General features: G+C 41.9%; 1 protein-coding gene across 1 annotated transcript in view; it reads left to right on the top strand.

The window, feature by feature from the left end:
- The window catches only part of LOC308292336 (NACHT, LRR and PYD domains-containing protein 3-like), a 38,745-nt gene extending 17,830 nt beyond the window's left edge, over positions 1-20,915 (top strand). The window contains exons 9-12 of the mRNA XM_080734650.1: positions 1,306-1,485; positions 3,549-3,680; positions 9,980-10,029; positions 19,978-20,915. Of these exons, the coding sequence (XP_080590776.1) occupies positions 1,306-1,485; positions 3,549-3,680; positions 9,980-10,029; positions 19,978-20,522 (907 nt within the window). The 3' untranslated portion in view covers positions 20,523-20,915. The remainder of the gene's footprint in view (positions 1-1,305; positions 1,486-3,548; positions 3,681-9,979; positions 10,030-19,977) is intronic.
- Positions 20,916-22,522: the final 1,607 nt, after the last annotated feature.

Raw genomic sequence — 22,522 nt, 5'->3', positions numbered from 1 at the left:
TCTCTCTCTTTCCTCTCTCTCTCTCCCTGGCCTCTGGATTTCGGATTTCCAAAACGCAACGAAACACGCAGTGCAATGTGCAACCACATAAAGAGTCTAAAATAGCTGCTGGCTGCCATTCAGTAGTTCTGCTTAATTCAGTATTAAGATATTTGATATTAATTTTATCAGACACGCCCCCTTCCTAAACAAACCCATTGTAACTTGAAACTCCATTTTAACCATGTTAGATTCAATGAAAACACCTGTCCTTTGTTCTGGTGACTCAAACTGCCCTCTGTGAAAAAGTCATGTTTTTTCAATGAATTTTTATTTTACATTCATTTTTAATAATTGGAAAAAAAGAATTGCATTGTTCCATGCCCCTGTTTAACAACATAAAAGGCAACCAAAATATCCAACGTTGAACCAGCTTCACTGTGGTGAAAGCACTCTCAATGTGTGTTTGTCCAAGGTTCAGATTCAATCATTGTATTAACTTCCACACTTCAATAGTTGAGCTTCTTTACTCCGTTAAAGGGACATAAAACCATAAACCCTTTTCTTTGTTCTTGTTTTTAACCTATATACAGTTAGAGAACAATAATATAAGAAGGACACTTATGTCTGTGCATGTGTGTACATACTGTATGTTTGCAAACATTTTTGGAGCTGCTTTCCCTTTTCTGGGGTTTGACGAAAAAAGAAAAAAATAACTATTACCCCCTCATTGGATATTTGCTATCTCTGTACCTTTGGTTCAATATTACGTAGGCAGACTACAGTATATTTAACATTCCCACCACGTATGGTTAATGAGTGGTTTCATCATTCTTATAATCAACTGTCCAGCTGGTGGGAGCATCACTTGTATTTCCTGGTTCTGTCTCGTCTCTTCTCATAACCTCCATATTGTAGCTTATGAAATGTTATAATATTGGGGGAAATGCAAACTAACGTTGTGTCGGTGCTCCTCCTCGAAGCCAGATCAAAGCCTGCAGCTGTGGCCCAGCTTGAGGAGACAGGGATGAGAAATAGAGAGACTGAATGCTGGTCTCTAGCAGCTTGTTTGGAAAGCTTTTACACAGTTTAGACATTAAATATGCAATGTAGTTCAGTCTTCATTTCACACCTTTAACTGCTGGGTGAAATCTTCCTCCATACAGTCATTCTGTGCTGTCAAGTGGTGTCGTCTATTCCACACTCTGCTCCACTAAATACTGTTTATGTCTGGATAACTAGATAGGAGATCTTTTATTTAACTCCCATGACAGTGAACTATGTATAATGTGTTTTGATAATCTCTTATTTAATCTGCATTTACAGACTTGTTGACTGTGACCTCGGACAGACAGAGGTTGAAGTTGTGGCTTCAGCTCTCAGCTCTAATCCTTCCCATTTGAGAGAATTGGACCTCAGTGAAAACAACCTGCTGGAGGAACCAGGACTACTGGAGCTGCTCTGTGAAGGACTGAAGAGTCTGCACTGTAGACTGGAGATTCTACGGTAAGATACATTTACCTGATTTATTTTGATCAATTCTGTTTTATTATGTACTGTATTATGTGAATATAATATGAATGCTGTGGTGAGAATGTATTAATACGCTTGATATCATGGTAACCCAAGCCTATGTGCCTGAGTAGACATGTAATTTATAGGCTACTTCGTCATACAATTGGATTGCACATCGAAAAGAGCTAATCTACAAGCTCACTGCTCGTCGAGGACACAGCGTTTGTAAGCTTGTAGATCTGCTAACCCTAACCCATGTGACCTCAAGGGGTCCCCACATTAGTTTGGGGGGTCCCGAGGTGAATAGTTTAACACAGTCTCTCTGCCATGAATCAAAATTACGATTTATAAAGTTGACTGCCAGCCTTTGTTTACCTTTTAACGTGGGCGTGATCCTGTCCATCGTGCACAGACCATGCATCATGCGTGCACGTCGTTCACAGCTTCTAAATGAAAATCTGCTTGCAAAACGGATGCTCTGTTCTCTGCTTTGTTTACACAGTGAGAAAACTGTCTCATTTGAGTGAGGTTTCCAGTCTCTGGTTGCCATTAGAGCTGGGATCGGGCCCATTTTTTCTGTCCGTTCCGAACCCGTGTCCGACAGTTTTCTGTCCGACCCAAGTCGACGTCCGAGCATTAATCATGAAAAAGCGTCCGACCCACGCCGAGGCCCGAACCTTATGTTTTCAACGCTTTTTCGCCTCGTTTCTTTTTCTTTGAGGAAGCCACTGATTTACACTCTCTAGCAAACTTGTTCTAATAATGTGCAGTGCATGCAGCGTGCCTGCTTGTTACCCTTAATGTGAATATTAAGCCACACTGTAGTTTGTGAAAGTGTTCAAATAGTAGGCTATGTCGATTATTAAATAATACAAATAATAACGTGCCTGCGCTACGCTGCGCTGACTGCAAGTTTCTGCGCCTGGAAAATAGCAGATCTACAAGCTCACAACGCGTTGCGGATGCGAGGCGTTGTGAGCTTGCAGATCAGCCACATTTTGTGACGGAACACGCCGTGATGAAGAAGTATAAGCCAGGATTTACTTGAGTGATGTGATGTGATGTGTGTTGAACGGACGGACGGACGGACGGACGGACGGACAGACAGACGAGACAGTGCACTGCGACTCCACACAACAGCGCCGAAAAATAAACATCCAATGCAAGGGACAGTAGTGGAACAAGCTATGAGCTCCATTCAGCGGCACGCCACTTCCAAACCACTACAGCGCGTTTACCCCAGCGTGGGACTTTTCTCCGTGGTCAGAGTTGTCTCCGTGGCTGCAGCATTAGCGCGAGCAGCACACACACACACATACACTGTACACACACACTGTACACACACACTCACAGTGCCACACACACACACACACACACACACACACACACACACACACACACACACACACACACACACACACACAGGAGTTGCACGCTGCGTGCATCATCAGAGAGAGTGCATGATGCATGTCATAGGTAGGCATAGCCAGAGGCTATATCAAAAATATGTCCGACCCGAATCGACGTCCGACAATTAATTATGAAAATGCGTCCGACCCGGGCCCGAGCCCGTCGGGCTTGTCGGGTCCCGTCGGATTTCGGTCGGGTATCCCAGCTCTAGTTGCCATGGTAATATGGTCCGTCGTTCATACTGGTCACACTGTCTCTGGAGTTCATAGAAACGACCGATTGGCCATCAGATATTTTATTGTTTTATATCGATTAAAGCATATTAAATTCTCAGGTTCCTCGGGCCTGAAGGAGAGGACCAACAATGTTTTACAGGATCCTCGGGTTTAATGTGCAACATACCATATAAGGGTATACAGGTTATCTGAACATTTATTAAGGTACAATTTAATGACTTAAGACCTTTTACGCAACCAAATTGGCCAAATTGTCAAATATTACAAAAGGCAAACATTGTGAAAATAGCCGATCTACAAGCTCACTGCGAGGCATCGTTGCAAGTGCTTGTCAAGGTGGGGGTCCTCAATTCAAATATGATAATCAATCAATCAATCAATCAATCTGGTGTTTCATTCTTCATTCAGACTGGCTCGCTGCTACTTGACAGAGAGAAGCTGTGAACTTCTGATCTCAGCTGTAAGCTCTCATCCCTCCCTAAGAGAGCTGGACCTGAGCTCCAACATGATGGTGAATGTTCCAGTCCTGGAGAACTGCAAGTGAGTAGACTTGAGCTGTGTCCATGTTAGTGCACTGAATGTGCAGTGTTTCCCTCATGTGTCTCTGAACAGAGTATTCACTCTGACACAAAGTCACACATAGATGTGTACATATTAGTTAGTCCCCCCAGGAATCCGCAGAGAAAAAGTCTTGATTCTGCGGAGAACAATCCTGATTCTGCGGAATTCTGCGGAGAACATTTCTTGATTCCGTGGACATTAAAAAACAACCTAAAATGACCAGTTATCAAGCAAAAAATTATATAGTTCTAACAATCAAGTAAAACCCTTCATGAAATAGCTACAATTAATTGTAATTCGTGGTTAGAATAACCGAATAATCATTTTTGAGAATAAAAATCCAATATTAAATCTATTATTTTTTAATTGCTATTGTTTTTAATAATTACTTTCTGTTGCAAAGACTATATTGTCATCCAAACCATTCCCATAGTAACCACATTTTAGAGGATAGCCTACCTACTACCTAGTATGGGTGTAATATTTATTTATTCTCTTCTGCATTAGCATTGTTATTGCCAGGCATAGAGAGGAACTATAGTTCAGGACACTGTTTCTGTCAGGAATGTGGGACCATCCAGCAGTGCAACTAGCAGGAGGGAAGCTAAGCTATTCCCTCAGGCTTTGTATGAGGTGGCCACTGATCAGACCATGTACACATGGTTTTATAATAGTAGTAATAACTACTCTGTAAGAGGTGGCCACTGGCCAGACCCTGTACACATGGTTTTATAATAGTAGTAATAACTACTCTGTATGAGGTGGCCACTGGCCAGACCATGTACACATGGTTTTATAATAGTAGTAATAACTACTCTGTATGAGGTGGCCACTGATCAGACCATGTACACATGGTTTTATAATAGTAGTAATAACTACTCTGTATGAGGTGGCCACTGGTCAGACCATGTACACATGGTTTTATAATAGTAGTAATAACTACTCTGTAAGAGGTGGCCACTGGCCAGACCATGTACACATCGTTTTATAATAGTAGTAATAACTACTCTGTAAGAGGTGGCCACTGGCCAGACCATGTACACATGGTTTTATAATAGTAGTAATAACTACTCTGTAAGAGGTGGCCACTGATCAGACCATGTACACATGGTTTTATAATAGTAGTAATAACTACTCTGTAAGAGGTGGCCACTGGCCAGACCATGTACACATGGTTTTATAATAGTAGTAATAACTACTCTGTATGAGGTGGCCACTGGCCAGACCATGTACACATGGTTTTATAATAGTAGTAATAACTACTCTGTAAGAGGTGGCCACTGGCCAGACCATGTACACATGGTTTTATAATAGTAGTAATAACTACTCTGTAAGAGGTGGCCACTGGCCAGACCATGTACACATGGTTTTATAATAGTAGTAATAACTACTCTGTATGAGGTGGCCACTGATCAGACCATGTACACATGGTTTTATAATAGTAGTAATAACTACTCTGTATGAGGTGGCCACTGGCCAGACCATGTACACATGGTTTTATAATAGTAGTAATAACTACTCTGTATGAGGTGGCCACTGGCCAGACCATGTACACATGGTTTTATAATAGTAGTAATAACTACTCTGTATGAGGTGGCCACTGGCCAGACCATGTACACATGGTTTTATAATAGTAGTAATAACTACTCTGTATGAGGTGGCCACTGATCAGACCATGTACACATCGTTTTATAATAGTAGTAATAACTACTCTGTATGAGGTGGCCACTGGTCAGACCATGTACACATGGTTTTATAATAGTAGTAATAACTACTCTGTATGAGGTGGCCACTGGCCAGACCATGTGCACATCGTTTTATAATAGTAGTAATAACTACTCTATATGAGGTGGCCACTGGCCAGACCATGTACACATGGTTTTATAATAGTAGTAATAACTACTCTGTATGAGGTGGCCACTGATCAGACCATGTACACATGGTTTTATAATAGTAGTAATAACTACTCTGTATGAGGTGGCCACTGGCCAGACCATGTACACATGGTTTTATAATAGTAGTAATAACTACTCTGTATGAGGTGGCCACTGATCAGACCATGTACACATGGTTTTATAATAGTAGTAATAACTACTCTGTATGAGGTGGCCACTGGCCAGACCCTGTACACATGGTTTTATAATAGTAGTAATAACTACTCTGTATGAGGTGGCCACTGGCCAGACCATGTACACATGGTTTTATAATAGTAGTAATAACTACTCTGTATGAGGTGGCCACTGGCCAGACCCTGTACACATCGTTTTATAATAGATTGATTGATTGATTGATTGAAGGCGTTATTAGAAGTTTGCATAGGAAAATGTACAGATTCATGACGGTACAGTTCACTGGTACAAGGTCTACTAAAAGGAGATCCATGAAAAGACTAAGCTTATTTCAACAGGAAACCATTAAAGTATCTCATATAACATTGAATGACAGACAAATAGAACACAGTACTATGCAGTAGATATGTAAAGAAAAAAAGAAAACAGTAGGTCTATACAATCAGTAAGTACAGTATATACAATATATACAAGGAAGGGGCAGGTAACAGTAAGTCTAAACAATCAGTATGTACAGTATATACAAGGAAGGGGCAGGGAGGGTAGGGTTGGGCTAGGTTTTTTACCAGTTGCGAACGGCTGCTGCCTGTAAGTGGTTTTTCAGGGCATTTTTAAAGGATGCTAGTGATCCACACTCCTTTATGGCCTTCGGTAAGGCATTCCACATTTTTGTGGTGTAGCAGAAGAACGAGTTCGACCCTTTCTTTGAGTTGACTCTGGGTTGAACGTGATCTGTGGCACTGCCTCTGGTGTTGTAATTATGGACATCCTTAACGTTTATAAAGTATTTTGACAGGTACTTGGGTATCATAGTGGTGTGGTGTATCTTGTACACCAGGCCCATTGCAAGTTGCTGTACTCTGTCATCTACTCTGAGCCACCCTACTCTTAACTGGTGAGTAGCGGTGAGGTGAGTCTGATAGGGAAGGTTAAGCAGGACCCTAATTAGTTTATTTTGGGCTGTTTGGAGTTTAGTTTTAAGGGCTTGTGGGGCGTCACGATACCATACGTGGACTCCGTAGTCAAAGAGGGGCTGGATTATTGCACCAGCTATGGTCTTCAGTGTGTTGAAGTTGACCATTGGGGCGATCCTCTGTAGGAAACGAGTTCGTTGGTTGATTTTTTTTATTACTTTTGAAGTCATCTTTTCGCTGGAAAGATTAGCTTCAAGGATACATCCTAAGTAAGAGATTTCGTTTTTTCGTGTTATGACCTTGTCACCCACTTTGATTGTGAAGTCATCTACCTTTTTGAGATTATGATTTGATCCAAAGAGGATGGACTCGGTTTTTCCCAGGTGAATTGATAATTTGTTGTCGTTAAGCCATGTGCAGATCTTACTCAGTTCAGAGTTAAGTGTCTTTTCAACCTGCAAGTGGTCCTTGCCCGAGACTAGGAGAGCCGAGTCATCCGCGAACAGGAACAGGTTGCAGTCGCAAGCAGATGCCATGTCGTTCACGTATATTAGGAACAACAGAGGTCCCAGTATGCTACCTTGAGGAACACCACAGCTTACTGGGAGGGGGGGGGACAGGGTTCCGTTAATCTCCACCACCTGTTCCCTCCCCACCAGGTAAGATTGCATCCAGCTCACTGCTGCGCTGTCAAGACCGATGGCTTTTAGTTTCTCAATCAGAATAGCATGATCCACGGTGTCAAATGCCTTCTGAAGGTCCATCATGACCATGCCACTATATTTGCCCTGATCCGCTTCGCGTTTGATTTGGTCAGTCAAATAGAGAAGGCATGTGTCAGTGGAATGGGATTTTCTGAATCCAGATTGGAACTCGTAAATCAGATTATTCTCATCGAGATAACTTGCAATCTGTTCGTAGACTATTTTCTCCATGACTTTGGATATGGAGCTAAGAATGGAAACGGGGCGGTAGTTTCCAGGGTCTAGTTTGCTACCTTTTTTGTGCAGGGGGGTTACTTTTGCTAGTTTGAAGTCCTGGGGGACATGACCCTGTTCGATGGAAAGGTTAATTATGTGGGTAATGATTGGAGCAATGGTGGCGGCTGAATCTCTGAGAAATCTAGCTGGGATTTTATCAAGGCCAGTGGCCTTGTGCTGAGGTAGGGCGCTCAATTTTTTAAACACTTCATCAGTTGTCACTGTGGAAAGTTTAAAGCTGTCTTTTCTGACGCCCAGTTTTTTGTAGAATTTTGGTATGGTGAATTCTTCACCATACCGCCCAGATGGGGCGACCAGTCTTTCGACCAGTGAACGGGCTGTGGTGGTAAAGGTTTTGTTAAGATGGGTAGCCACTTCTCCTTTGTCAGAAATGAGAGCGGCGTCCGTTTTGATGTTTATGTTGTGGCATATGGTTTTTGATTTTAAGCCTAATTGGTTGTTAAGCAACTTCCATAGGTCTCGTGGTTTGTTTTTGTATTCCTCGATTTTGTCGTCGATGTAGTTTTTTTTGGCGGATCTAACTAGGGCGGTTGTCTGGTTTCTAAGTTTCTTGCATTGAGCAGTAAGATGCTCAATGTGGATTTTGAGGTCATGGTTGTATTTTTTTCTAAGCTTTTTGCAGCACTTTCGTTTTTCATCGTATTTTTTGTCTCTGAGTTTAGCTGATTCTGCAATATCTGAGTTATACCATGGCTCTTGGCGGGCTTTAACCCTGGTGGTATTCAAGGGGGCCACGTCGTCTAGAGCATTGGTCAATTTGGTTTTAAAACCACACCATGCTTCTTCGACATCTGTACACTGCAGCTCTGGGGAAAAGTCTACACCCGCTAGTTTGAGATTAAAAGCCTCACTGGAGTAGTTCTTCAGGCTTCTAGCAACGACAGTTCTGTGGCCACTAGCCTTGGGTTTGTGTATTTTACGGGTAGAGTAGATCATATAATGATCACTAAGACCGCATACAATAGCCCCGCTAGCGGTGACTTTGGACTTGTCAGTGGTTACGACGAGATCTATGAGGGTTTGAGAGTGCTCTGTCACCCTGGTGGGTACTGTGACAAGCTGAGTGAGGCTGTATTGATTGCATAACCCATCAAAGGACTTGAGCATGGGTGCGTCTTTACGCAAAACGTCCACATTCCAGTCGCCCAAAATGTGATACTCAGTACCGTCCACCTTTGCTAAGCTCTCATCAAACAAAGTACATAGTAGTAATGACTACTCCCGCCGCTCTACTGCCACTCCGCGGCCGTCAGAATAGTCTGCGAATGGCCGTGAAATCCGCGGGTGGTCGCGAGTTCCACGATAAATTCCGTGATCGCGGAATCGCGGATTCCTGGGGGGACTAATTAGTGTATTTATTAGGGCTGTCAAAGTTAACGTGATAATAACCAGTTAGCGCCTTTTAGCGGCAACATTTTTTTTGTCAGCGATTTCCACTCGCGATTTCCACAAGCGCTGAGGTAAACATGTTGTAGGTTGGATTAAACGTGCCACAGAAAAAAGTTCATAGCTTATTAACACTGTGTTCCCCACCTAATGTCCCTTACAGTAAATGTTTATTTAGCTTATTAATTAATTGATTAAACATAACATGCCACAAAAAAAAGCTCATATAGCTTATTATATCCCAAATAAAGCCTGACTTAGACTTGGTCGTAAGACGTGTTGCATGCCAAAAATAGCTGATCTGCAAGCTCACAACACATCGCATCTTTGTCACGGTGTGAGCTTGCAGATCGGCTATTTTATACACGCGGAAACGTAACTAGAATACCAGCTAAACAGTGAACTAACATCTGTCTAAACAACATGCTATTTAAATAACATTCTTTACATTAAACTATAGTGTAGAAAAGAAACAATGAACCTACTATCCTACTATAACATTCTGTACTGTATTTGTGGTTGAGAAACACTGTAGTGTCAGCTAGATAATGATAGGAGAAACACTGTAGTGTCAGCTAGATAATGATAGGAGAAACACTGTAGTGTCAGCTAGATAATGATAGGAGAAACACTGTAGTGTCAGCTAGATAATGATAGGAGAAACACTGTAGTGTCAGCTAGATAATGATAGGAGAAACACTGTAGTGTCAGCTAGATAATGATAGGAGAAACACTGTAGTGTCAGCTAGATAATGATAGGAGAAACACTGTAGTGTCAGCTAGATAATGATAGGAGAAACACTGTAGTGTCAGCTAGATAATGATAGGAGAAACACTGTAGTGTCAGCTAGTGGAGAGGTTGTGTTAGACACTGAGACATTGATGCATTGTTGTTCTACTTCCTACAGAGTGAAACATGGAGGAGAAGTTTGGCTTAATCCTCAACTCATCACCAGATGTGAGTATCTGTCTGTCTGTGTCAATATCACACATTCACATTTTATACACTGTTGTATGCTTGGTTGGCTCCTCCCCAGATGCTGTTCTGAAAACTCTTCAGGAGAGCTTCCAGGGAATTCAGGTTTCTCTGCTCTTGGCCTGGTCCTTAACACCAGCAAGACTAAGTTTAAACACACCACCAAATAACAGGCTAATAAAACATGTTTCTATTAAAGAATGCTCACATTTGACTGAGTTGACTTGTTGATGCTAGAATCCAGGATTGCAGAGATCCCATAGATAGACCAGATGTATTGATTACTGAGGAGAAATCACATTGATATAGATTAGAAGGAGCAGCGAGATCAAAGCATGATCCGACTCTCTTCTACCAACTCACAACGAGTCACATTGTGACTAGCCTCGGAAACCCAAGCTTTTATTTTGGCGATAGGAAGTGACAGGTTGTGAGCTTGTAGATCTGCTGTGTTTCAAACATAAAAATAACCAATCTATAAACTCACAATAGGTTGCATCACGACGTGTGGTGAGCTTTTAGACTATTTTTAGATTACTATACAAAATGCTGATCTACATGCTCACATCACCTTCATTTATATCGGCTATATTATGTTAAAAAGTTGGCAAAAATAGCAGATCTACAAGCTCACGACTCGCATTTTGATGTGCTGTATGCTTGTAGAGGCTATATTTCCAAAATAGCCGATTCTCAAACTGACCATGCGTCTTATGGTGATGTGTTGTGAGCTTTTAGATCGTCTATATTTGAAAATTAGGCAAAAATCGCAGATCTACAAGCTCAGAATGTGTAACATCCTGATGAGATCTGAAGGTGTAAAGTTTGTAAAAAGTAAGTACTCGATCTACAAGCTGGTTTCAGGTTTCAGGTTTATTTTATTTGTCACACGCATATCCATACAGGTACAGATATACAATGAAATGCTTGTGCCAGGAGCACTCTCAGCCTTATTACACACACAAGACAACCCAAAACAACAAGACAACAACAAGTCACCCAAGACAACCCAAAACAACAAAAACCATACAGTGTAACAGTGTACAGTTTAAAAACTGTGTACAGTGCACATGACTACCTACGTCTCGCTTTCATCTCTTCGTTAAGCAACCTGATTGCTTGAGCATAAAAACTATTACTGAGACGAGTGGTGTGCGATGAGATGCTCTGATAAAGTTTTTTGGATGGGAGGAGATAGAACAGGGAATGGGCGGGATGACTGCTGTCCTTTAAGATGTTCTCTGTCTTTTTCTTACAGCGTGTGTTATAGATTGTGTGTAGCTGTGGTAATTCTGTGCCAATAATTTTAGCAGCTCTCTTCACAATCCTCTGTAACTGTTTACTGTCTTGAACAGTCACGTTACCAAACCACACTGTGATGCATCCTGTCAAAACACTTTCTATGGTACAGCGATAGAAATTTACAAGAGCCTTGGTGCTCAGGCCAAATCTCCTGAGGCGCCTCAGAAAGTACAATCGCTGCTGCGCTTTCTTAAGGATACCTTTGCTGTTTAGAGACCATGTGAGTGAGTTTGTTATGTATACACCCAGGAATTTGAAACTGTCCACTATGTCTACAGGTGAACCATTTATGGTTAAGGGACTGTGATTGACTTTAGACTTCCTAAAGTCAACGATGATCTCTTTTGTTTTACTGACATTTAGAGAGAGATTGTTATTCTGGCACCATAGGGTTAGCTCTTCAATTTCCCTCCTATAGGCCCTCTCATCATGGTTGGATATTAGTCCTATAACCATGGTGTCATCCGCAAACTTGATAATAGAATTATTGCCACACCTGGCAACACAATCATAGGTGAACAGACTATACAACAAGGGACTGAGGCAGCAGCCCTGGGGCGCTCCAGTCCTGGTCAATATCTTAGATGAATGCTTGTTCCCTATTCGTACAGATTGTGGCCTGCCTGTCAAAAAGTCAAACAGCCAGTTGCAGATACTACTGCCAAGACCAAGACCCCTGAGTTTCAACACAAGCTTAGATGGTACAATCGTGTTAAAGGCAGAGCTATAATCTATGAAGAGTAGTCTGACATAAGAGTTCTTTTTCTCCAGATGTTTCAAGGCAATGTGTAGTGCGAGAGAAATAGCATCATCGACTGATCTATTAGCACAGTATGCAAACTGTAGTGGATCAGTATTAGCAGGGATAATGTGCGTTATATGTTTTTATAACCATTGTTTTTATAAACATTTTTTCCAGACACTTCATAAGAACAGAGGTCAGAGCCACAGGACGATAATCATTAAGACAGGCGACAGGTTTTTTCTTTGCTATGGGTACAATTATGGTTTCCTTGAAACACAACAGCACCACACACAATGTCAGGGACATATTAAAAATGTCAGTAAAGACCCCCGAAAGCTGGTCGTAGCACAACTTAACTCATACAGTGCCAGGCGACTTTTAGAGCAACTTTCTCACTATGGGCTTCCCTGCCAAGCGACTTTGGGCGACTTTTACTTAGAAAAAAAACAAAAAAAAAATTTTTTTTCAAAAAATTTTTTTTTTCAAAAAGATTTTTTGGACCCCAAAAAATGTAGTAGGCATGATAGAAATCGCGAAATTGCATGTTTAACCCCATAGCAACCCCATCTATCAAACATGGCAGCCATCTTTGTTTACATTTTAGGAAAACATAATGGCTATTATCTCAAGAATGCCTGAACGGAATTCCAATCTTTTTTTTTTGTTTGAAAGCTGTGAACAGCCTGCACAAACATGGTGCATGATCTGTGCATGGGTGTGCATGATCTGTGCACTACAAATTACATGGAAGTCTATGGAGAGGGCTGGCACTAATGCCACTCGAGGGCATTTTTAATTGGCAGTAAGTGAGTTAAGGACACGAGAGGCTATCCCGTCAGGGCTGGCCGCCTTATAAGTCCCAACGCTTTTAAAAGTTGTACTCACATCTCGCTGTGTCACCTGCAGCTCCACCGCACCGGGCGTTCCCCGCACCGATGTAACTGGGTCCGTGTTGTGAGTTTCAAAGCGGGCGAAAAAGTTATTCAATTCGTCCGGTAGAGAGTCCGAGGTGTTAACTCATTTTGTGCCCGCGATTTTCGGTCGCAATGATGTCCAGAGTGCCTCCCGCAGGCTCCGTCCACTTGCACTCTCTTATTTTGAAGGCCCAGAAGTGCACCGCGTGATCACTTCCGGTCTGACGTCATCGGGTCGTGCGCCGGAACCGATCGTTGTTTACGTGGTGCCATGCTGGATTGCGTTGGAGCTTTTATACATGTGTTATATAAGCGAGCATCTGCCTCCATCTTCGCTTCTAAAGTGTAGTTTTGAGATAATGGACATTAAAGATGAGATCCCCCGTCCACCTCAATGTTATGGGATGACTATTGTGTGCTCGTGGAGCCGTGATGATGACAAATCAGAGCGGATTTTCGTCTCCGGACATCCGGCCATTCTACTCGGTAATGTACTCAACGTTACAGTAATTTATTACTTTTCGCGCGACATCACGCATTCGGCACTGTAAGTACTCGAGTACTTATCGCGTGACATCACGCAAATGGCACAGAATGAGTTAATAACAGCAGGCTTCGGTTTGTAGTCCGTAATCTCCTGCAGCCCTCTCCACATACGCCGTCACAGCCACTGTAGTTGTTCTCCAGTTTGTCCCTATATTGTCTCTTAGCGTCTCTGATCGCCTTTCTCAGGTCGTATCTGGATTTTTTATAGCGTTCCTCGTCCCCAGATTGAAAGGCGGCTCGGCGCTCTCTCAACTTCAGACGAGTGTCAATGTCTCAATGACACTGTAGTTGACAGAGTGTCTCAACTTCAGACGAGTGTCACTGTTCATCCACGGCTTCTTGTTGGGATAGGAGCGAACGGTTCGCGCTGGGATGCGATTATCCACACAGAATTTAACGTAGCTGGTGACTACATCCGGTAGAGAGTCCGAGGTGTTAATAACAGTGATAGTGTCAGCGTAGACATCCAAACTTGTGGCTGAGTCTTTGAAGATGGACCATTCTGTCGATTCAAAGCAGCCCTGGAGTTTAGATACATTATCTGTGGACCAGCACTGAACAGACCTCTCCTTGGGTTGCTCGCTCTTCATTCTCTGCTTGTAGGCAGGTAGCAGTAGCACAGCTCGATGGTCAGATTTCCCAAAGTGCCGTTGGATCGCTCTGTAGGCAGCCTTGATGGTGGAATAACAGTGATCAAGCGTCTTGTTTTTCCTTGTTGTGCACTTAACGTGCTGATAGAAGTGTGGCAACTCTGATTTCAAGTGATTAAAGTCCCCAGCCACGATTGATATGGCCTCCGGGTGCTTATTCTCCTGCTTGCAGATGACATCGCTCAGCTCGTCCATAGCCTCCCATGCATTCACTTCTGGTGGGATGTATACAGCCGTTAGCAACACACAAGGAAACTCCCTGGGTAGGTAGAACGGTCTACACCGTAGAGTTAGATGTTCCAACAACGGCAAGCAGTGCTGGGAGACTATATCCACATTAGTACACCAAGAGTCGTTGATGTGAAACATAACGCCGCCCGCTTTAGTCTTTCCTGTGTTTGCCGTGGAACGGTCCGTGCGGAACACACACAACGTGTAGCATCATAAAGCACATCTTAAAAACAGATAATCTACAAGCTGACAACTCCTCACATTGTGACACATTGTGTACTTTTAGATTAATTCAACAATTAAATCAATGATTTACAAGCGTTTTATTTTTCTGATACAAAACGATCTATGAACTTAAATCTACAAGCTTGCATCATGACAGGCTGTGAGCTCTTTTTTAAACAGCAGATCTGCAAGCTCACATGTTGCAATGTGACGTGTTGTGAGCTTGTAGATCTTACTGTGTTGTCATCAGACACAGACCTGGTTGTGAGCTTGTAGATCATTATTATTATTAGGACCCGAGCACACACAGTGTGAGAGGACCCTATTGTAATTGCAAAGATTATTATTATTATTATTATTATTATTATTATTTTGAGTGAAAACAAACAAACACACAAACAAACAGGTTGTGAGTAGGGATGGAGCTCGTTAATTTTTATTGATAATGAGCACCTTATCGATCATGCTTATCGAGCCGGGCTTTTATCCAGCTCACTGTTGAGCATTTTCTGTTATTTTGTGGAAAGACACGATGAGACACTATCAATTCTGAAGCTTAAAAAAAAAAAAATATATATATATATATATATATATATATATATATATATATATATATATTTTTGTACACAGTATATGTATATGTGTATGTGTGTGTATATATATATATGTATGTATGTATGTAAGTATGTATATATAGTACTATTCATAAATTAATAATAATAGCCTACTGTAAAATTATACTATAAATTGCATATTTATTATTTAGGTATATAATATAAACTATAGGCTAACATTTCCATGTCTGTTTTATTTTCTTACAGTAAATGCATATACATTTTTTCCATTATCTTTTCTTTGTTTTAAGCAACAACAAAAATCTATATATGCACTACATTAGACTAGGACTAGCCTTCAAATACAGTACTTTAACAAACAGAAGGCAAGTAACCTTTTTATTTTTGGGAAATATTTGAAGAAACTAAATGTGTACCGTCTCTTTAACCCTCTAAGGCCCAAATATAGAAATACTTGAAATAAAAAATTGTAAAAAATCAGATGGTGTTGTAGGAGTCCTAATCACAGGAAAATGTAATGTTTTTTTCAAAAAAATGTTTTTGTAAGGTTTTATAGCCATAAATCATAAATCATAAATCATGCTCTAATTTACATATGGGGGATACTTTTCACAATAATAACATATGTACATGTTCTAGACATTCTAATGATCACCAAAAAAAATAGTACAGGCATTTTACTTATGTTTTTGTGAGGAATAGCTTCCATGAAAAAGTGAGATGTTGTTCGTCAAAACTCTGGAATGTCAGCGGGTGTGGCGGGTGTGAATGTCAGCCCCTGTGGGGGGTATTTATATGCAAATATTGTGGCCAATGGCATTGTAATACTAAACAATAGAATCCAATTGTGATGTTTAGGTGGTAGGGGGAGCTAAAATAAAATGATTTAAACCTTTTTTTGGATAAAATACAAACGTTGTAATATTACAACAGTGGGCCTTAGAGGGTTAAAAGTGTAATTTATAACGCATAGTACGACGGTGTCACGCAACAAAAAATACCCAATCAATCAACAAGCTCACACCGCCTCTGTTCGCACCGCGTTATGAGCTTGTAGATCTGCTATTTTCGGTAGACTGAGATTGAGAAGAAGTCACGCTGGCAACGCTAGTACGCTACGGATTAATTCGCACGGAGCGATACATTATAATTTTGAGTATCCCAAACGGATTATTATCAATGGAATCATTCATATTTTCAAGCACCACATACTTTGGGTGGAAGAGAACGGTTGTCGCGCAACTGCAACAGACGTTGTTTCAACTCGTCGCAGACAGAGACATGCAAAGTTATTGATTGCACTTGGGTCTTATGTGATGCACTACGGACAACTTAAGTGCCTCCGTCTGCATTGTCGAAGTGTTCCCTCCCGAGCATGATGTAACAACCGTGCTGCATATGCGTCTAGCAGATTACCAGGCGTGTTTAGGAAGGGAGCGCTCGTTTTATGGTTAGATGTCACAGTTATTGTCCACGACATTCAGTTATTGTCCACGACATTGCAAGCGGCGCGAAGGCCAGCGGACCTCCAGCGGACCAGCGCGACCTACGAAGCCGTGGTGAATGCAATCGTTATATTTATGCCCAGGCCATAAGGCCTGGGCAAGCCCACGATAAACGCATTATATTCACCTCCTCTGCGCGGTCCAAGTGACTACAATGGAGCGCTCCCTACCTCCGGTTCAGCCAATCACAGGTGGTTCGGGGGGGGGGGGGGGGGGCAGGAACTTGTACAAGCTTGGGTATCCACTAGACGCGCTGCATATAGCCTATTGCATTTAGCTCTCCCCTTGTCTTTTCAAAAAGGTAACCACATTTTTTGGTGTTTCACCATTGTTCCGCGGCACGCACTTCCAAAGCACACGCAATGTACCTCCCAGCGACGTGACGTAATGGACCCGGTTTTCGGGATCCATCCCTAGTTGTGAGCTTGTTGATCGGCAATATTTAAAAATAACCGACGCGTGTGTGTGTGTGTGTGTGTGTGTGTGTGTGTGTGTGTGCGTGTGCGTGTGCGTGCGTGCGTGCGTGCATGCGTGCGTGTGCGTGTGCGCGTGTGCGCGCAGGGAACTGCATGGAAGAAAGTAGTGTTGATTTTGACAGCAGATTTAATTTAGTTTTAGTCATATTGGTTTGAATAAAACTCCATTTAGTTTTAGTCATAGTGGTTTGAATAAAACTCCATTTAGTTTTAGTCATAGTGGTTTGAATAAAACTCCATTTAGTTTTAGTCATATTTTAGTCTCTGAAATGTTTTAGTTTTGGTCTAATTTTAGTCGACTAAATATCATATGATTTATTTGACTAAATCTTTTTTGATGGATCTTGATGGAATCATAATGGATGATTTTACACTTGGCTGCATGCTGAAAATAGCAGATCTACAAGCTCACAACTTGCTGCAGCGTGAAAGGACCTACACCATGCTTTTAAAACTCTATTTTCTGTATAAATATATGCTCAAAATTGAGTCTTAGACAGGTTTTAACCCTCAACAAACACTCTGACCATTCCTTTTGTTTCTACTAGCTGTCCTATAATGAGGCTCTCCAGCTGCAATACCAAAACGGCCTTTGTTTGCTCAGGGGCGCATCTAGTGGGGTTTTTCCACCCCTCCTCCCTCCCCTCCTCTCCACTCCTCCAACGTTGACAACACATAATGTTAATATTGGGCCAATACAAAAATAGGATAATGTTGCAGCTCTGATTATAGCCTTGTGGGCCTATGTTGTATGATATAAGCCTACTGTCAAATGACACAGGGCGACCGTTGCTAGACCAGACATTAGAGAACGTTAATCTACATTAGACAATCAACCCCACCCGCATTGTATTTATGTATAATGTATAAAAATGTATGAAATATAACAGCCCATAAACCATAAAACTGTCTCCGCGACTTTTCAACTCTGCCTACCCAAAAACAGAGAAAGACACAATGGTCAGAAATAGGACTTTGTGAGGATAGAAGGTGCCAGTGGGACCCCAAAAAAAGGTTTTAAAATAGAAAAAGTGAAAATTCATGGTGTAGGTCCTTGAAGCGTAGTGAGCTTGTAGATCTGCTATTTTCAGCAACATTTCTTTCATTTCTATTGGATCTCTTCTCCACTAGTCTCTCCCTAACGTTTTAATCTAGTTTTTATTTGTTGACAAAATGGTCAATAAATTTAGTTTTAGTTTTAGTCAGAGTTTAGTTTTTATTCGACGGTCGACGGTAATTTTTCGTCATAGTTTTAGTCAACAAAATCAACACTAGAAGGTTACTAATACGTGAGTGCGTGCATGCATACTGTGTGTGTGTGTGTGTGTGTGTGTGCGCGTGCGTGCATGTGTGAAAAAATAGCAGATCAACAAGCTTGCGGTGCCGTGCTGCAAGCTTGTAGATCTGCTATTTTTGAAAAATCAACTTGTGCAGGTCTTTGACTATTTTTTACCCGATTCCATTCTAAACCGTTCTTCTAAATCAGTGTTCCTCGAACCTTTTCATGTCACAAACCCCCACAATTTCATGGATTTGGCCGCGGACCCCCATCTCAAAATGTGTTGTTCCAGGGACCCCGGAAGAAAAGTTGGCTTTAAAAAATACACCATTCAAAGGTTTGCACAAATGTTCATGTTTTTTCAAAAATAGAAGATCTACAAGCTCACAGCACGTTATTTGGACACTGGGTGCCTGAGTAGTTGGCGGAGACGTCCACCCGTCTGGGGACCCCACAGGGGTCCTTGGGGGCTTACCAAGGGGTCCTCAGTAAACTAGTTCACACCACATTTTATGCACTTTAACTATATTGCTCTCTATTGGCTATTCGAAAATACAGATCTAAAAGCTCATAGGTCTTCATTTGGTGCCAGAGTAGTTGGCGGGGATCCCCCCTGTGTCCGCGGACCCCCAGGGGTCACGGACTGTGCACCAGGGGGTCCCCAGTAAACTAGTTTGTGCCACGTTGTATACTTTGAGCATATCTATTGGCTATTCTAAAAATATCAGATCTACAAGCTCATAGTGCGACATTTGGTCACTGGGTGCCAGAGTAGTGGGCGGCGACCTCCACCTGTCCAGGGACCCCACAGGGGTCCTTGGGGGCTTACCAGAGGGTCCCCAGTAAACTAGTTCACGCCACATTTTATGCACTTTAACCATACTGCTTTCTATTGGCTAATAAAAAATAGCAGATCTACAAGCTCATTGCACGTCATTTGGTCACTGGGTGTCAGACTAGGGTGCGAGGACCCCCATCCGTCCGCTTCACCCACAGGGGTCAAAATAGCAGACCTACAAGCTCACAGCAATATTTTCATCCCATTCTATAAATGTCTTCCAAATCAGTGCTTCTCAAACTGTTTCATGTCAAGGACCCCCAAAATGACACGCGTTTGGCCGTGGACCCCCATCTCAAAATATCTTGTTCCAGTCACAAATGTTCACTTTTAAAAATATGTATTAAAATAAAATAAGAAATAGCAGACCTACAAGCTTGCAGCGCGGCACTTAGTGCCGTGCTGTGAGCTTGTAGATCTGCTATTTTTCATTAGGCCTAGTTAAAGCATAAAATAATGGCTAAAGTGCTTCCATGTCTTATGTCTTAAGTGTGTGTGTGTGTGTGTGTGTGTGTGTGTGTGTGTGTGTGTGTGTGTGTGTGTGTGTGTGTGTGTGTGTGTGTGTGTGTGTGTGTGTGTGTGTGTGTTGTGTGTCAGTCAGTGAAGGATGTATTTAATGTTTTACTGTGTTGTTTTCTCATCAGATTTCCAGCGTCTCACTCTGGACACAAACACAGCATACAGAGAACTCTCTCTGTCTGAGAACAACAGGAAGGTGACATATGAGGAGGGACAGGATCAATCATATCCTGAACATCCTGACAGGTTTGATGAAGAGGAACAGGTTCTGTGTACAGAGGGTCTGACTGGACGCTGTTACTGGGAGGTAGAGTACAGTGAAAGGGTTGAGATAGCAGTGACTTATAGAGGAATCAGCAGGAAAGGAAGTGGTGATGACTGTAGGCTTGGAGACAATAACATGTCCTGGAGTCTGTACTGTTATGGTGATAACTGGTACACTGTCAATCACAATAGAGAGCAGACTTACCTCCCTGTCGGTGCCTCTAGGTGGGTCTCCAACAGAGTAGCAGTGTATGTGGACTGTCCTGCTGGAACTCTGTCCTTCTACACAGTGTCCTCTGACTCACTGACACACCTGTACACCTTCCACAACACATTCACTCAACCTCTCTATGCTGGGTTCTATGTGTGGGGGGACTCCTCAGTGTGTCTGTGTGAGCAGAGATAGAGTTTCTATGTGAGGGTGACATCAGGTCGCCATGGTTACTCAACATGTTTGAGTGAGTGCAGGTCGTCATGGTTACCACATCATGGACTCCATATTTGGGCATGAGTGACTCATGGTGACATCACATCATGATGATGTAATCAGCAGCACAGTGACATCACACATTCCAGCTCCTGTAGATTCAGTGTTTCTCTGACGTTGTCATGACAACACCCCCATGTGTTTGACCTTTGACCCCGGACCCCCATAAGACAAGATTTGTGTAGTTAAAAATGTTACAAATGATATAAAAGAAACACAAACATTTTCCCTAAAATAGCAGATCTACAAGTTCACAGTGCGGCACCGAGTGGCGCCCTGTGAACTTGTAGATCTGCTATTTTTGAAAAATTGTGAACATTTGTGCAGGTCTTTGTAATGTTTTTTACCAGATTCTATTCTAAACCGTTCTTCTAAATCAGTGGCCTAAAACTTTATCATGTCAAGGACCCCCAAAATTACATGTAATTCGCCGCGGACCCCCATCTCAAAATGTGTTGTTCCAGGGACCCCCAGAAGCAAAGTTTGCTTTGAGAAATATACGTTCAAAGGTTTGCACAAATGTTCATGGTTTGAAAAAAAATGCAGATCTACAAGCTCACAGCACGTATTTTGGTCGTTTCGTGTCAGAGTGGTGTTCGGTGACCTCCATGCGTCTGGGGACCCCACAAGGGTCATGGACTGCGTACCAGGGGGTCCCCAGTAAAAGTAGCATCACAATCATTTGAACCACTTTATCCATTTATATGTTGGCTATTCAAAAACAGCAGATCTACAAGCTCAAAACGCGTCACAAAATAAGTGAAATGTTCGGATGGGGTCCCTGGTACAAATATGTTCAGATGGGGGTCCCTGGTACAAATATGTTCAAATGGGGGTCCCTGGTACAAATATGTTCAAATGGGGGTCCCTGGTCAAACTCTATGGTATAAAATGAGTCATCACCACAGGGAGCTTTAGATCTTAGATTAGATCAGATAGAAGTGCACAAACCTCCACTCCACACATTTATAAATATGGATCATAAATACTGTCCATCAATGATGATGATGTAAATATCAGTGTCATACTTGTGTCTCTCATGTTGATACAAATATACATATTTTATGTATATTTTATTTGTGATATTTTCACACAACAGACAGAGATAAAGTGTATATTTGATGATGTAATTGTCACAGTATCAATATTGTTTCTTGTATATAAACCTTTATACTGAACCACTTGAACCCCATATACTTTATTGACTGGGGTTCCCCAGGGTTCTGTAATTGGTCCCCTGCTTTTCCCCCACCTCTACACTAGATCTCCTGGGTGAAAATAGCAGATCTACAAGCTATCTGATAGCTAAGATCTACGTCACAAAGCCACACATTGAGAGCAGTGTTCATTTTGACAGATCATTTGTGTCATATTTTAGTCATTCTGAAATGTTTTAGTTTTAGTCTAGTTTTAGTTGACTAAATAACATTAGACTTTAGCAGACTAAATCTACAGTTGATTTAGTCAATCAAAATATATTTTTGGAGGTCCGTGATGACGTCGTAATGCCTGATTTATACTGACCTGTGTGCCAAAAATAACAGATCTACAAGCTCTAGGGATGGGTATCGTCTGCAATACTTTTAATGGTATCGATCGCATGACGTCGATACTATCGGGTATCGGTTCAAGTAAAAACTAACGATACCTCGTTTCGATACTCTGGAACGCACCCCTGGCCGGTCGCATCTGTAACAGTTGGGCTACTGAGAGTTTAATGACTGCTTTAGTAGGCTACACTCGTTACTGTGGAAAATAGCCGACAATAGCCTATAATGTTTATTATTATGATGATTATCCAACGTCTATACTCTCCGCTCCGCCACACTGTGTGATCATCATCATCACCTCTGCTCTACCGCAGCAGCGAGTCACCACTCTTTCTGTGTTGAAGTTAAACTTAAATAAAAAGTATTGAA

The sequence above is a fragment of the Nannobrachium achirus genome, assembly GCF_963921795.1.
Source record: "Nannobrachium achirus genome assembly, chromosome: 10".
NCBI classification, from domain to species: Eukaryota; Metazoa; Chordata; class Actinopteri; order Myctophiformes; family Myctophidae; genus Nannobrachium; species Nannobrachium achirus.
The sequence above is the reverse complement of the archived record's forward strand: the minus strand, read 5'-3'. Positions and strand labels throughout refer to the sequence as shown.